This window comes from Erinaceus europaeus, chromosome 11, assembly GCF_950295315.1.
Source record: "Erinaceus europaeus chromosome 11, mEriEur2.1, whole genome shotgun sequence".
In the NCBI taxonomy this organism is placed as follows: domain Eukaryota; kingdom Metazoa; phylum Chordata; class Mammalia; order Eulipotyphla; family Erinaceidae; genus Erinaceus; species Erinaceus europaeus.
The window spans coordinates 79,629,785-79,647,207 of NC_080172.1; the positions used below are offsets into that span (position 1 = coordinate 79,629,785).

A 17,423-nucleotide genomic window follows, 5' to 3' on the forward strand; every position below is an offset into this window, starting at 1 on the left:
ACAGTTTTATCTGAGTACTTTTCTCCTTCCTCTCACAATTCAGTTGAAATAATAAACCACTCAATCAGCCTGACTGGTCTCTTGCCAACACTGTCTTGCCAGTCTTATGAGATGCAGTCCATCTCTTACAAGAAGCAGCAGGAAAAAAGGAGATGAAAACATCACTAGTGTCCCTAAACCATTCATTTTCCTACCCAGAAATCCAAAGACATTAGAGATACATTCCTGAATTCATAAAGAGAATGAGAATTCATTCTCATATATATCAACAGAAGTGGGAAGCATTCAGGGGACTTTATAAGTCTTGGCAGACTCTCAAGTCTCTGTTATATGCTGAATGGGAATAAAACACATTTCTCATTTAGCTGGGCCAAATGCACACATTGTCACTTCAGTTCTCCCCAGTGAAGAGAGAAAGCTGCCTCCCATTTTTCTCTCTCTCTAGCACAGGTGAACTTGTGGAATGTGTCAGAAGCTTCTTCAGAAAGTCCTGGTTCGGGAGTTGTGCAGTGGCACAGCGGGTTAAGAGCACGAGGCACCAAGCGCAAGGTCCAGCGTAAGGATCCCGGTTCTAGCCCCTGGCTCCCCACCTGCACGGGAGTCGCTCCATAGGCAGTGAAGCAGGTCTGCGGGTATCTATCTTTCTTTCCCCTCTGTTTTCCCCTCCTCTCTCCATTTCTCTCTGTCCTATCCAACAACGATGACATCAATAACAACAACAATAACTACGACAACAATAAAAAACAAGGGCAACAAAAGGGAAAATAAATAAATAAATAAATAAATATTAAAAATTAAAAAAAAAGTCCTGGTTCATCTTATAGAATGGGACACGTACAACTACTGCAGGTGTGTACACTGATCAATTGCTCTTCCTCCTCAGAATCCTTTTCTTTCATTCCTTCATGTGTTGTTAGCCAATAGAAACCAAGAAGTGGGGTTGATAGAGAGCAAACTGACTGTATGTCCCCACTACACTAGATCATTCCCTGGAATAGGAATGAGGGACTCTGAAGCCATATATATATTTAATCTCAAAAAAGGCAAGGAGAATCTGGCTAGCATGTTGGCTACCAAAGACTTGATTCTCATGGATCCCCTTGTCACAGCATAATGCTTTGAATAACCATGCTGGAGATAATATAACTGAAATTCTTAGCAGTTTAATCAGTAAATCCTCTTGCCCATTTACAATTTGTTATTAAGACTGGTCAAGAAAATGGGATCATTTATCTCATTATTGTATCCCTCTTTATCTTTTCTATGAATTCATATTGAGGGGAAAATGAGTTTAACATTTTCATGTTATTACCTAGTGGGCTCAGGGATTGCATACTGCATCTAAGGTTACATATTATTCTAAGTATGTATAAACTGCATATTGTTCCAAGTATGTTTAAGCAATATGCTTTGCAAATACTGACTTGTTCAAATGTCACTATTTTTTTCTTTTCAGGAGAAACAGAAAATTGTGTTTAACAACCAGTTATAGAGCCAGACATCAGAATAAAATTTGGTTTTGCTATGTTCCAAGCTGTGTGACCATAGTCAAGTTATTTAACCTGTTTATCAATTAACTAATCAGGGAAGATAGAGGTACCTTATAGGACTGTTATGAAAATTAAACAAGTTAACTCGTAAGTATGCAGAATAGTGCCTGAAACCTCATAAGCACTCAATAAATATTAGCTTTTATTATTAATTCTCTGCTTAATTATCACTAATTTATTAAACTCCATGTTAAATATCACCATCTCTGAAGCTTCCCACAATTACCCGAGGCAGAACTGAACCTTTTCACTCCTCTGTTTTCCCAGAGCATTTTGCATATAGTTGATTGAACTGTAAATAATTTTTAACATGTGTCTTTCTCCCTTGTTAGAATATGAGTTGCATAAGGATAGATTTCTTTCTTTTAAAAATTCATGTTGTATTCCTAATTTCTAGCATAATTACTGGAAAGCAGTTGAGTGTATGATAAACATATGTGACTGCTACATACCCACTTTGATGAGAGAAATATCCAAGACTCGTGCTGTGCCTTGTATGTCTGTGGATATAGACCCAGTCCTTATCACACACTACTGGTCACATAACAAGTACTCAATAAATACTTTCTGGTGAACTGATAGTAGAATTGCCTACCTTTGAAGCAACAGACCATTGACTCTTATCTGAAGCATTTGAAGGGGAAAAAGAACAAAAGATGAGATTTATTGAACATGATTTTCTTACAAATAATATTGCCACTCTCCTATCCAGGGAAAATAGGGCATATTAGAACCTTAAAATGCATGACTGAAAAATTTGTTCAGACAAGAGGGGCTTAGTTAACTTTGTGGGGGCACTGGGGCGCTTTCTAGAGCAGATGGAGAATAATCTACTATGCTAGCTGAGAGGATAAACAAAACAGTGTTATAGAGTTTAAACTATTGAACAGAGGAATTTATAAAGAGGAAAACAGAGAGGAGGGAAGAAAGAAGCTAAAGTAAGCAGATGGGTGGACAGAGAAAATATTAAGCAGATAGAAAAGCTAGGCCCTCCAGGAAAAGAGGAGGAAGGAAAGATGGTATGTTAAGAACAGAAGAAACACTGTAGGGAAAAACAATAATGAAGCAGCAGAGGGAAGCTCATAGCAAGACTGTGTGTGTGTGCTAGAGTTAAGACAATAAAAGCACAAGAAGCAAATGTCTGATTCACATGCAGAGAGAAAACGACTTTTAAAGGGAATGTGCTATTAATTTCAGTGGGGACTGAACAACCACATGGCACATAATCCAGATGGGGTCTGAAATAATGGGCAAAGGGGTAGGGGACCCATATGAAAGTGACAATAACCATGCCTCCTTACATTTGAATGGAACTGTGCTGTGTACAATACCTTACACACATCATTTCATTCAAAACAATGGCGTTGAGGCCTTCTGACATTAACTAGTGTTTATTCTCTCTCCTGTCAATTTCCCTATCCTGAATTGTAACAATAGCCTTCTACCCAGTCTCCAAGCTTCTCTGTCCTTGCCCATATAGGATCTATCAACACCACAGTCAGAACAGCCCTTTGAAAAATTAACTCAAATCATGCCATTCTTCCTTTTAAAAAGCCTCAATGGTTTCATGCTAAGGACTTTCCTATTTCTGGGTCTTGCATTTTCTGTTATTTCTGAATGGAATGTTCTCTCCTTCCATATTTATATCACTCTCTGTTTTTTAGTGTTTGCTCAAATGGCATTTAATTAAGCAGGCATTTCCTGTCAAGTCTCTCTGACAACTCCTGTTCTTCTAAACTTTCTGTATTTTCTTCATAGCACTATGACCATCTTCACAGTTATACTCACTTTATCTTACCAAAATCTAAGTGCCATAAGATCTGAACTTTCATTTTGTTCACTGCTGAACTAGGAATGATTACTTTGGTGTTAGAACACAGTAGGTGTACTCTAATCATTGCCAGAGGAATAAGAAAGTGAGATGTATGGGCAAATATAGGTCCCCCCCCCCAATAGAATCAAACTCACTCTGGTGATCCATGAAAGACAAAAATGAACAAGACAGATAGGTGGTACTCTCTGACCTTGTAGACCACTTCTTCATTCTTAAGACTTCTTTTAAAACTTTCTCCACACTTGCATATTCCTCTGGTTAGTCTTTTATTCAACTATTTCTTCTCATTTGCTTCCCTAGATTACTTATCTCTATAATGTTAGATTAAGTAAGTAATAAGAAAATCAGGGCCAGGTGGTGGTAGACATGGTAGAGTGCACATGTTACCATGTTTGAAGACTCAGGTTCAAACCCTTAGTCTTCACCTACAGAGGGTAAAGTTTCATAGGTGGTGAACTACAGGAAAATCTCCAAGTTTCTGTCTTGTGTCTCATATACAGTAGTCAATTAAAATGACCAATAGGCAGTTTAAAATGACAGTTTCCTTTTTTTCTTTGTCATTTAAAACACACCCTCTAGCCCTCGGAGTCCGTCAATTTCTTTTTTAATATATCTTGTTTTTATTTTAATGAGAGAGGGAGGGAGAGGGAGAGGGAGAGGGAGAGGGAGAGGGAGAGGGAGAGGGAGACAGAGACTAATCTAGGCTAATCTAGGCTTGGGTGTGTTCATATGCCAGGAGGAAAAAGCTAAAGCTTAGTCTAATATCGCCCAGCCTTTCCTTCTGTTTCATTTCCTGCTCATATCACTTTCATTTTGATATTTCTCAAGTTTATCACATTGTACTCCATTAATTTTGTTCTTACTTTTTAAAAAAAATATATTTTATTTATTACTGAGAGAGCTATGAGAGAAAGAGAGCCAGAGCATTACTTGGGAACATGTACTTCCAGGGACTGGATTTGGGACCTCATGCTTGAGAATCCAATGCTTTAATAACTATGCCACCTCTTGGGTGGCTCACTTTGTTCTTACTCTCTTAACTTTTATTCATTTTTCAATTTATCACCTCCTAGTTCTACTTTGTACTACTCTACTGAAGCTAGTTAGGCTAAGGAGCAAGGAAAAAAAATGAAAGGTCTAAAAGTTATGCTACAGAGATACCCTTAACACTATAATTAAAATAGAGTGATTTCAAGCCAGGGGTAAAATAATAAGATTTGCATTTTTAAAAAGAATTATTTGCATTATAGTTGGAGATTGTATTAGACGAAATGACAAAATAAAGAAGGAGGCTGGGTCAGTAGAATGTTGCAGTATTCCAGCAAAGAATGGGTAAGAACTTCATTATGATATTTGCAATAGGAATATCAAGAGGAGGTAAACATGAAATAAAAATGATAGACATTGGTGATCAATTTGTGAACCCAGGATGAGTAATAGACTGAAATCTAGGGGGCCAGGCAGTGGAACACTAGGTAGGACACCCATGTTACCTTGCTCAAGGACCTGGTCCCCCATCCAGAGGGGGGAGTTTGATGAGCACTGAAGTAGCATTGCAGGTGGCTCTCATTCTCTCTCCTTCTTTATCTCTACCTTCTCTTTCAATTTCTCTGGTTTATTTGCTTCTCCTAAGTTTAATATTTTGTTTTTATTAGTAATTAACCAGCTTTATTTCAACTACAGAAGAATTTATTTCTGCTTTGCTTCTAAGTTATTAATATGACTCCTAAAGGAATAGAGGACTAGAAAAAGTTAAAATGCTTTTATAATCACCTGAAACTTCTTTTCTTTGAAGTGTAAATAATATATTTCTTTTGAAAAAAATTTCACATAAGGAAAACTTGAAGGTCTGATATTTAATTTTAAATGATTAAGCAGAAAGGCAGAGGGTCAGAGAGGTTGTTCACTAATAGAGTATGTGTTATGCACACAGTACAGGTTTAAGCTCTAGTACCACATATAAGTACTGAAGTAAATCCCGGTATTGTTTCTCTTCCTCTCTCCTTTTCTCTTCTCTCCTCTTCTCTTTCCTCTTTCTCCTCTCCTTCTCCTCCTCCTCCTTCTTCTCCTTCCTCTTTTCCCTCTCTCCCTCTCTCTCTCTCTCCCACCCCTTTCTGCATGAGGAAATAAACCAGAGTAGTGAAATCTTATAAGCCGAGACACTAGCTCTGTGTAAAAGAATTGAGACAGAATCTTTGCCATAATAGTTAGTTCATCCTTTCAGTAACACATGAAAATTTTAAAAAGAACAGCCCCCCAAAATTTTGCCAACTATTATGTTGTTAAATGTTCAAGTTAGTTTTTTAATTATGACACAAAAATGCTGCAAGAATCTGTGCTTAGTCACTTCCATATTTTCTTTCAGAAGTATGACTAAGTTTTGACTTTGCAACATCAAGTCTAAACACTATTATTTACAGCACAAGTTATATGTTTCCCTTTTATAGGTAGAAGAGGTTTTGTTTAAGGTCCCACTCACCAGTTAACTACTAAAGATGGATTTCAGGAAGGTCTACCTGAGATTTGCTAGGAACAAGTTTTTCAACTGATGCGTCCAACAAAAGTGGAGATGAGAGAATAAATTAAATTAAATGGAGATGAATAGTTTCAATAACTTCCAATCACATTCAGTAACGGTAATTTCAGAGAGAACATGTGTCGGACTAGCTTCGCGAGTGGGAGACAGACGACCGGGACTCATGGTTGAGCTGTACGCAGTATCTCTTTATTCATGCAGGACGCAGCACAATCTAAGCCGAAACTAAACTAAAACTAAAAACAATCTTGTCCTTATATATATATACTAGCCAAGTAGGGTGGGAACAGGATGTGACATAGAGAGGGTGGAGAGAAAAGTGACTGGTGCAAATCAGGGTGTGACAAGGAGAGGGGGCGGAGCAGGCAAGAATTCTACCACTGAACCACCAATGCCCTGGAGGGAGGGTGGTGCTTTATGTAAATGTAAAAGTGATTTATGTAAATAGACCGCAGCTTTGAGTGGGATCAAACTAATCTCATACAGACATACTGGTGTTTAAGCCGGGGGGAGCTGGCATACTATCCAACAAACCTGAACTTATAATACTCTTTCAAGACAAAAAAAAAACTGTTTCAAGACAGAAAAAAAAAAAAGACTCCATCTTGGGGGAGGTGGCTGCAAAGGGAAAACCTGAGGGAATTTTATAATGATGAAGCTCCTGTATGTTGGCTGTGGTGGGGAATAAATTTACATACATATGTAATACAATTACAAGGAACTAAACACACACACATGCCTCTGTTTGCATGTACATGTACAAACATAGATGAATACAAGTGAAACAGCAGAAACCTGAATAATATCAGTGGATTATTTCTGTCATTATACTGGTTGTGACATCTTATTATATCTTTGCAACACAGTTACTGGTGAATGTAGGTAAAAGTTCATGTGACCTCTCTGTGTTATTTCTTACAACTTTTTATAAACCTACAATTTTCTCAAAGTAAAAAGTTCAAAAAAAATAAATAAAGGTACTATACACACAATTCCACCTTAGGTCTTCCATCAAAGTATTAACCAGGCCCGACCACACTTAGCTTCCAAGATCAAGGAGATAGGGCGTGTCCATAGTGGTATGGCCATATACCAACCTTGGCTCTAATTTTGGCTACTATTTAGAGGTCACATAGGCTCCTAAGCTGAATATGGGCCCCAGATCACATCAAATCGATGGGGTTTACAGTTAACAATATTTATACCCCTTTCCCATATTAGGGAGCTACTCTCTTCCCTGATCCAGCTTCCTGGTCCTTTTTCCAGCTATGACATAACCTCCCCAGACAATAATTAGGATCCACCTGCATATCACATTTCAGACTCAGGGGAAAAAAGGAAAAGAAAAAGAAAGAGAAGAAGAAGAAGAAGAAGAAGAAGAAGAAGAAGAAGAAGAAGAAGAAGAAGGAGAAGGAGAAGGAGAAGGAGAAGGAGAAGGAGAAGGAGAAGGAGAAGGAGAAGGAGAAGGAGAAGGAGAAGGAGAAGGAGAAGGAGAAGAAAAAAAACTAATATAGCCACAGGCCCTTTGGAATATAATTCAAATACGCCTACTAGCTATCTACAAAATGGAGGACCCCCCCCCCCCCCCCAACTCTTCATCTGCACTATTCCTGCTTTTAGGTCCATGATGGGTCAACAATTTGTTTGGCTTTCTATGTTAACTCTCTTTTCAACCACCAGGTACCAGATACTAGCAGGATGCAGACCAGACTTCCCTGGACAGACAACCCCCTTTTATAGGTAGAAGAGCTACCAGAGCTCTGTTCCGCTTCCCCAGAGCCCTTCCCCAGTAGGGAAAGAAAGACGGGCTGGGAGTATGGATCAACCTGTCAATGCCCATGTTCAGCAGGGAAGCAATTACAGAAGCCAGATCTTCAACCTTCTGCATCCCACAATGACCTTGGGTCCATGCTCCCAGAGGGTTAAAGAATAGGAAAGCTATCAGGGGAGGGGATGGATTACAGAGTTCTGGTGGTGGGAATTGTGTGAATTTGTACCCCTCTTATCCTATGGTTTAGTCAATATTTCCTTTTTATAAATAAAAAATTTTAAAAGAGAAAGTGATGGGAGTCGGGCTGTAGCGCAGCAGGTTAAGCGCAGGTGGCACAAAGCGCAAGGACCAGCGTAAGGATCCCAGTTCGAGCCCCCGGCTCCCCACCTGCAAGGGAGTCGCTTCACAGGCAGTGAAGCAGGTCTGCAGGTGTCTGTCTTTCTCTCCCCTCTCTGTCTTTCCCTCCTCTCTCCATTTCTCTCTGTCCTATCCAACAACAATGACATCAATGGTGACTACAACAATAAAACAGCAAGGGCAACAACAGGGAATAAATAAATAATAAAAAAAAAATTTTTTAAAAAGTGATCTTCTTCCTCTTCTTCTTTTTAATATTTATTTTATTTTAAAGAGAGAGAGAGAGAGAGAGATGAAAAGACACACATAGAAAGACAGGAGCACTGCTCAGCTTTAGCTTATGTACTGAATACCTTTGAGTCTCAGGCATGAAATCTTTTGTATAACTACTATGCTGTCTCCCCAGCCTTAAAATCAATCTTATGTAGCCATATAAATATAAAGATTCTCCGGGGGACAACACAGATAAAATGTGTCCAACATTTATTATATGTTAACTATTGATGATACCTATTGATCATTTAGTTTTTTTTTTGAAAAGTTGATCTCTTGATTAAATTATGGATTAAAATAACTTTTAAGAGAGTTAGATAAAACATCTCTTGATTTAATTGTGAACTGAAATAATTTTTGAATGAGTAAGAGAAAATGAAGAGTTCACCATAATATTGCCTGGCACCTTCAGTACATACAAGATTTCCATGAAGTTTATACTTGGCAGTGTTTTAAAAGGATAAAACCATAAAAAGTGACTACTACTGTAGACAGAATTTTTAAAACTTTCAACATATTTTTAAAACATCAGTGATATCTTTAAGCAAATTAACACTTACAGTGCATTAGTAAGGTATAGAAAAAGAAATATTTCTATATTCAGCTTAATTTTTACCTTGATTGCAGGAACAGGTTTTTTGGGGGTAAAGTGGTTTCTCTCAAGTGGTGGGAACGGTGTATTTTGTTCTTTCAACTTAATCTTGTTCTCGGCTATGATTTTTCGGCGCTGTTCAAGGTAAGGTCCAAAACTCGGCAGTTTCTAAAAGGAAGTCACACAAATAAGAAACCATGTGAGTTTACAGAGTAGAAAAATATGAGGATAGAAGCACATAAAAGTATTATCAACAAACAAGTGTGTTTTGAGATTATTTCATGTATACTATGACAAGCTCTTCATTCCTGAGCTACCACTGTTCTAGGTATCAAATAGCATTAATGATTTAAAAGAACACAAGGGAGTCTGGCTGTAGCGCAGTGGGTTAAGTGCAGGTGGCGCAAAGCACAAGGACCGGCATAAGGATCCCGGTTCGAACCCCGGCTCCCCACCTGCAGGGGAGTCGCTTCACAGGCGGTGAAGCAGGTCTGCAGGTGTCTATCTTTCTCTCCTCCTCTCTGTCTTCCCCTCCTCTCTCCATTTCTCTCTGTCCTATCCAACAACAACAACAACAACAACAATAATAACTACAACAATAAAACAACAAGGGCAACAAAAGGGAATAAATAAATTAAATAAATATAAAAAAGAACACAATATTTTCTCCAAAAATAAATGTATCACATATATAAATATTAGAATACATTTATAAATGGCATTACCTTAAAATGGTTAACCAAATCCATCCACTTAAAAAACAATAGCTATTAATTAGCTCACTTGCTTGATTTGTGTTGACAGAAGGTGAACCTATTGATGTTCTTTTCCTCTTCATTGGTTATTTTTTAGTACAATATAGACATAGTCCCTAACAAATGCTTTTGCCAATAGCACAGGTGCCTTGCCAAAGTTCTAATCTGTATCTCTTTTTTATTATGTTCAAATTTTCACTACAGCTCCTTAAAGACTGTAACTAATGTTGATTGCAATTTACTAAAATAGTTGTGAAAGAAAATGGTAAAAATATTGATTTCTCTATACGGAAAATAAATTTTATTTTGCACGAAGGAGGCAAAAATAGAAATGAAGAGCAGAGGAAATGTCACAGTGCTTAAACAAACTCCATCAGTATTCAAAAATCACATCATGGAGCTTTAAATTTCAAGGTTATTCAATTGTGCTTTACAAAGTTCATTTAGAAAGGTACCTGAGTGTCATGGAAAAATGCTAAGTGGTTTCGAGTTTACACAAAAAAATGCCCTCATACTATTCATTATCCTACAATTATTCCCTCTTCATTTTGTCCTTCTCTTCTAGAACCTTTGAGCTTCACTTTTACTGACATATACTACTTACTGATAGACGCTACTGATTTCCAAATGTTCCATGTCTACCTGTAACCCAGAGCTGCCAGTTTTTTTTTTTCCTAAAACCACCCTCTTTCTACTGCAGAATAAAGCCCACTTATGTAGCTTATGGAGTCTTGGAAAACTATAGCACTCCAAGGTCATTCCCAATCTCTGACTTAGCAAATACTCTGGTGAAAAACTACACTTATTTTTAAAATGCTGTCCTCTACTAGCCAGGCTGCAATAGTGCCCACAGGAAAATGAGTTTTCTCTAGAGAGATTGTCTCTAGAGAAGTTCTCTAGGGAGATGTCAGAAGGGTTGGTAAATTAAATTTAAACCATGTTCCAGTTAGGCCAAACTGCAACTGCAAAGTTTTATTTGCAAGACACATCTATATGAAAACATCTGAGATTGTAACTTTGCATTAACAATTTACTGTCATTATGACAAGTCAAATACATAGTAGCAATGTTATGGATGTCATATAAATGTATTCACAATTAAGTTAAACTTATACACTAAAACTCTATACCTTAGTACCTCCCTAAATTATAGTGTTTAATAATAGTAATTTAAAATGTGCTAGCACAAACTAATTGTATCTTTTTAAACCATTAAATAAATGTTGCTATCTTCTTGAAATATAAATAAACAAATGTATAAGAATGACCCTCAACATTTATCCTACATGTAGGCCTCCTTAATATAGAAATGACAAGGCTTGTTTTCACCATCCTCTTGTGAAATGACTATTTCCTGGAGCATATGAGATGTTAGGGATTACTCTTGGTGCCAAAGAAATAACCTCCAGAGCCTGATAACACCTCAGAAGGCAGTAAAACCATGTTCACATGATATAAATCTTGTCAGAAGATCACTCTCTCCTTTCTTCCATTATACATTAAGGACACCTAAATTCTAACCTTATATTCTTAAAGATATCGAGAATGGTAAGTCTCAAAACAAACGATACCTGGCTCTAGCAGACCCTACATGGTAACAAGCTTTACAAAAATCTAAGCAATTATTGTGATTCCTTGATTGTGTCTTACCTTGTTCCACACCATATATTTTCACCAGAGTTTATTCACACCCTACTAGGGAGAGAGAGAGGCAGACTGGGGGTATGGACCGACCAGTCAACGCCCATGTTCAGCGGGGAAGCAATTACAGAAGCCAGACCTTCTACCTTCTGCAACCCTCAACGACCCTGGGTCCATGCTCCCAGAGGGATAGAGAATGGGAAAGCTACCATGGGAGGGGGTGGGTTATGGGGATTGGGTGTTGGGAATTGTGTGGAGTTGTACCCCTCCTACCTTATGCTTTTGTTCACTAATCCTTTCTTAAATATATATAAAAAAAGTAATTAAAAAGCATTTATAATTTTGATGTATCTTCTTTAAGCATAGACCAAAGAAAATTTTCCCATTGATATTGATCATTAACCATAGGGAGAGAAATAAGACAACCCCATGAACAACTGCCTCTTATTCTGATATATGGTCCTGATAAACCCATTGTTGAGTTGAAAAATCATGCCAATAATATACCTTACCTACTAAATACAACAGCTTAGTCCAACCTGCCTCAAGCATGCTCAGGATACTTGCATTAGTCAGAGCTTGACAAACATCATCTAATGGAAAACTTGTTTTACAATAATGTGTGGAATAGTTCATGTTATTTCTTGAGTATAGTGTATAAAAGTAAAACCCAGTCTGCAGTTTGTTAGTTATTTACCCTCATGATTGCCTTAGTGATGGGAAGCTATACTTGATGTTGGTGCCTAGTCTCACAAGAATCTATGACTGCATACTGTGAGCTTGGGAAACAGTTAAGAATCAAAATTCTAAGTATGGCTTCTACTAAATGTATACCACTTCTACATTATCATAAAGTCCAGAATTTGTAAGTTGAATCATAATAACTTGGGAACTGTCTGTGGGTGAATAAAAACAATAGTGATATCACACTGTTCCACTGGTGATAATAATAGGAATAGTAAAATATAAAATCCTTGAATAGAATATAATCTGATTAAACATCTATCAGCCTTTTTCTGTTTGTTTTTGAAATGGTTGATAACACTCATTTACCATACAGAAAATATGCATCCTCTCCATGGCTATTTATTCTAATGTGTTAGCTTTTATAATGAATCCAAACTAGAGGTTTTCAATTTAATACCAAGAGTTTGTATATAATTTTGTGCGCAATTTCAAAATTAATAGAACATAAAGGGAAAATGTTGTTTTTTTCCCTCTTTATGTTTATATTTCTCCATCCCCAACCCTCCAGCATCCCCTCCCCATGGCTGCCCCTTGTACCTCTCATCTCCAAAGGAAGTAGGATTAATTTGTGTGTAGTCTCTCACTGCTAGACAAAGAACCCACAGGCTATTTCAAAATACCAGTTTTCAAAGCTTCAAGGCTAACATAGGCATTTTTCTATTTTTTAATTATTTTTTCTCTTTCTGTCTTTCTTCCTTCCTTTCTTCATTTCTTCCTTCCTTCCTTTCTTTCATCTATATTTTCTTTTCTTTTTGCCTCAGGGTTATCATTGTGGCTCTGTGCCAGCACTACAAATCCACCATTCCTGGCAGTCATTTTTCCCATTTTTATTATTATTGTTACTTTAATTGATAGGGAAGAAAGAAATTGAGAGAGATGGGGAAGATAGGGAGAGAGAAAGATAGACACCACTGCAATGCTCAAGGACCCTGGTTCAAGACTCCAGTCCCTACCTGCAAGGAAAAAGCTTCACCAGTGGTAAAGCAGTGCTGCAGGTGTTTCTCTGTCTCTGTCTCTGTCTCTCTCTCTACCCCCCCCTTCCCTCTCAATTTCTGGCTATCTTTCTCCAATACATAAGTGAAGACAGTAATTAAAAAAAAAAAAGATAGACACCTGAAGACCTGCCTCACTGCTAGTGAAGCGACCCTTCTGCAGGTGGGGAACCTGGGGCTCTAACTGGGATCCTTACGTGTGTCCTTGCAATTTGTCCTATGTGCGCTTAACACAGTGCACCACTACCTGGCCACCCTCTTACTTTTTTCTATATTTCATTTTTTTATTACTTATTGGATAGAGACAGAGAAGGAGAGAGAAAGAGAGGCACCTGCATCATTGCTTCACTACTCATGAAGCATTCCCCCACTGGTGGGAGCTGGGGGCTAGAACCTGGGTTCTTGTGCATTGTAATATGTGTACTCAACCAAGTATGCCACCTCCTGTCCCCAGACTTAGTTGTTTTTCCTATGTTGTTGTTTCTGGGGTTTCACTGTTTCAGGGTGACATGTTCAGATAGAGTCAAAGACAGAGACAGGCAGAGAGAAAGACAGTGAAAAGGCCACAGAACCAAAACTTACTCCATGTGGTAGGGCCAAGTTTAAATCTGGGTTGCTTTATGACAGAGCAGTACACTGTACAAGTGAGCTATTTTTGCCTTTCTTAGGCATTTTCTTTCTGCATTAGTATAAGAAAGGTAAATGCCTTGAGAAATAAAGGTATTTTATGTATTGAAATGCCCTTAGGATATCTGATTATTGAACATTTTAGAAGTTAACTTTTCTAGGACTAGGGAGATAACCCCAGTAGTAGATCAAGATTTTTATGCCCGAGGCACCAGAAGTACGAGATTCAATCACCAGCACTACAGTAAGTCAGAGCTGAGCCATACTTTTTAAAAAGAATAGAAAAAGTTAACTTTTCTAAATAATATATACAACTTATTTTCCCTGTATCAGAGGACCATCTTTGTAAATACTGTATAGTTAAGGATACATTTGTGTCTAGGTCTGGCCCAAGGAAAAAAGGCCAAGCAAAGCAAAACAAAATGAATAGTGAAGACAAATGTATATTTTGCCACTGTATATGTGTGTAATAAGTGATGACTGATAAAGCATTTAGTTCAAACCTCTGCCTGAACATATAGTTAACTGATTTCCTACTGCAAGAGTAGAAGCAGCAGGGCCTGCCAGAACCAGCAGCAGGCATTTTCCTCTTCATTCATTATTTTCTCACTGAAAAAGTTGCAGTCTGTAGTAACTCAAAGTGAGAGGTTTTGATTGTCAGTCTATACTTCTTAAGCAAAGGAAAAAGTTTCTTAGAACTTTCAAAAGCTGCTTTGTAACTGATAAACTGAACAAAGCTCAGAAATAGTGTGATTTTTATCGGGGATTCATCACTGATGAATTTGTTCTCAGTAGAAAAGCTAAGTTCAGGGAGTCGGGCGGTAGCGCAGTGGGTTAAGTGTATGTGGCACGAAGAGGAAGGATGGCTTAAGGATCCCGGTTTGAGCCCTGGCTCCCCACCTATAGGGGAATCGCTTCACAAGCGGTGAAGCAGGTCTGTAGGTGTCTATCTTTTTCTCCCCCTCTCTGTCTTCCCCTCCTCTCTCCATTTCTCTCTGTCCTATCCAACAATGACGACAACAATAAAACAACAAGTGCAACAAAAGGGAATAAATAAATATTTTTTTAAAAAGCTAAGTCCTAGTCATTTAAAGATAATCTCACACTAAAACTTTCTACCCAGATATAAAAAGCATTACATTACCAATAGAAATGTGACAGCATAATGAATCAACAATACCTTAAGCCAGCAAGCTTTAAAACAAAGAAGGCTATATGGATTATAATTTATTCATGGGCCAATCTAGGTAATTGAGCATATTATGAAGTACAGAAGGGTTCTTGTTTCTAAGAGAAGCAGACATTGGTATCTTCCCTTTTAAACTGCATAATTTTTATGAAGATGGCTACAAGTTTATTAACAATACTGATCTACAGTGCTGTGGTAGATCAATTCTACTTTCTTAATCATATTCTCTTAGCAGATTGAAAATAATAATAATAGAAATAAAAGTACTTTATATCCAAATGGTCATACATTAAATAATAAAAGATTTCCATATTTATACTCTCTCTTCTCTATATATATGTATATATATACATATATAATTCAAACATATACATCAAGTGGTACGTATGTATATATTGACAGAATGAATAAGTTAAATATAAAGGATATGTTTTACAGTACTCTAAAATTGATTGTTTTATAAAAATACACATTCACATAGGATTTAGTTACTCAATTAATTTTTGTCATTTATTTAATAAATACTATATCAGATGCTTAATCTAGGCAAGAAACTATCCTGTGTAACATCAAAGATTAAATAATTCAACTATGTTACATAAGCAGCTAAAAATTATTAATTTTCAAGTTCCTCTTCTGCTGATTAAGGAGTTGTGTGAAAATGAATTTATACCAAGCAAATTTGTTTATTAATTTTTTTTCTCCAGCACCAGTGCCTTGCACATGTGGGACTGAATAGTCTCAGAATGAATTTTTTGAACCTGGCTGGGATAGGCAAAGTATGTACCCTACCAGATAAGTCCTCTTCTTTTTTTGTCCTCCCCTTTTGTTGCCCTTGTTGTTTTTTTATTGTTGCTGTTACTGATGCTGTCATTTTCAGATAGGATAGAGAGAAATGGAGAGAGGAGGGGAAGACAGAGAGGGGGAGAGAAAGATAGACACCTGCAGACCTGCTTCACCACCTGTGAAGCGACACCCCTACAGGTGGGAAGCCGGGGGCTCAAACCAGGATCCTAACACTGGTCCTTGTGCTTTGTGCCATGAGCACTTAACCCGCTGTCCTCTCTAACTATCACTAAAAGCTTAATATATTAAAACCCTTGGAAAACTGATCTCAGTCAAATGACCAAAAATTAAAAAAAAAGAAAAGAAACCTTCAAAGAGTTGATCTTTAACAGAACTCTGGAAAGAAACTGGAGTAGATTTTGGATATCTGAACTAAAAATATGGCAGTGCAATGTCTGGGTCTCCGAGTATGTATTTAACACATCCTAAGTTCAATCACTGTGCACTCTGCAAGGGTAGTGTGGAAGTCTCTGTTCTGAATTCAGCTACTTTTCTCCTTCTCTCCCCTCAGTTAAGAGAACAATAAATTGCTTTCATTTTGATATTGGCTTTTATTTCAGAATTCATTTTAGCATGGCTTAGATCCAGAAACTAAGTTTTTCCTATGATCAAATGGCATGTTATGCCTAATCGCTGATGTAACAGTAACCACTTTCCCAGGATATTACCAAATTTGGACAGTGGAAACAATCAGAATACAGAGAAGAATCTCTATATATTTCATTATATTATGTGGTATGCAGTGGTACAAATTGGGATATTAGAGTTCGACATGAAAATTATACAATGTTAGCAAATCATAACTGCTAAGTTTAACCTGATAAATTTAAGCACCTAACTTCTGAACAAAAATCGGATGTCACTCTCAGTCAGAAGCATAGTGTTTCATAGAGAACATGGACAGCCAATATTTGCATAGTGGTTAGGGTATTGATTTAGAAATCAAATCTGCATTAAAATGAGAGTTCTACACAGATTAGTTGTATAGCCATGAGCCAATTACTTATCCATCCTGCTACCAATTTTCCTTATCAATGAAATGAGAATGACAGTATCTAACTCACGGTGTTAATATAAGCATTCAATGGAATAATGTTTGTAAAGTGCATGCCTGCCAATTTATTCCCATAAGCCTTAACTGCTTTTATTGCATTGTGTACCATGCTCTATATTTCCATGTTTACTCATGCATCTCTTCTGCTAGGTATTCTCTGTTCTTGGTTTTTCATTTGATACACACGTATTTGGCATTTTAGTATCATCTTGGTCTTCACAGTATCATAATCTTTACGGATTCCCATTATTATCCAGTGTTAAGGACCAGAGTTCTCTAGGTGGATTTTAACTTTTGCCCTTATTGTACTACCTTATCACTATTCATATGTATCTCTATCTCCCCCACTTGAGGTTCCAGGGAATTAGTTTTTAATTCAGCCCATAGATAATACACTTTTAAAGACCTGAATGAATAACTTGAGCGCATAAATATTTTTAAAAGATCCTGCCACTTGAAATAGCAGATAATCCCAAATAATTACCTCCAGAAAAACATTAAGTTATATAGTTTTTTTAAAAAAAAATAGTTATATGAGGTAAAAAAAAATGCTTATACCACAGTTGATTCACAGATTGGAAAATTAGTTATAAAGTGAAAGACACCTGATATTTATTTATATAAGAAATGCTGTGACCTTAAAGAACTTGCAGTTAACA

The 17,423-nt window shown here is 37.2% G+C and overlaps 1 protein-coding gene across 1 annotated transcript in view; it reads right to left on the bottom strand.

The window, feature by feature from the left end:
* Positions 1-17,423, bottom strand: part of DPYD (dihydropyrimidine dehydrogenase) — a 944,675-nt gene that overhangs the window by 15,960 nt on the left and 911,292 nt on the right. The window contains exon 21 of the mRNA XM_016189943.2: positions 8,938-9,081. Coding sequence (XP_016045429.1) covers positions 8,938-9,081 — 144 coding nt within the window. The remainder of the gene's footprint in view (positions 1-8,937; positions 9,082-17,423) is intronic.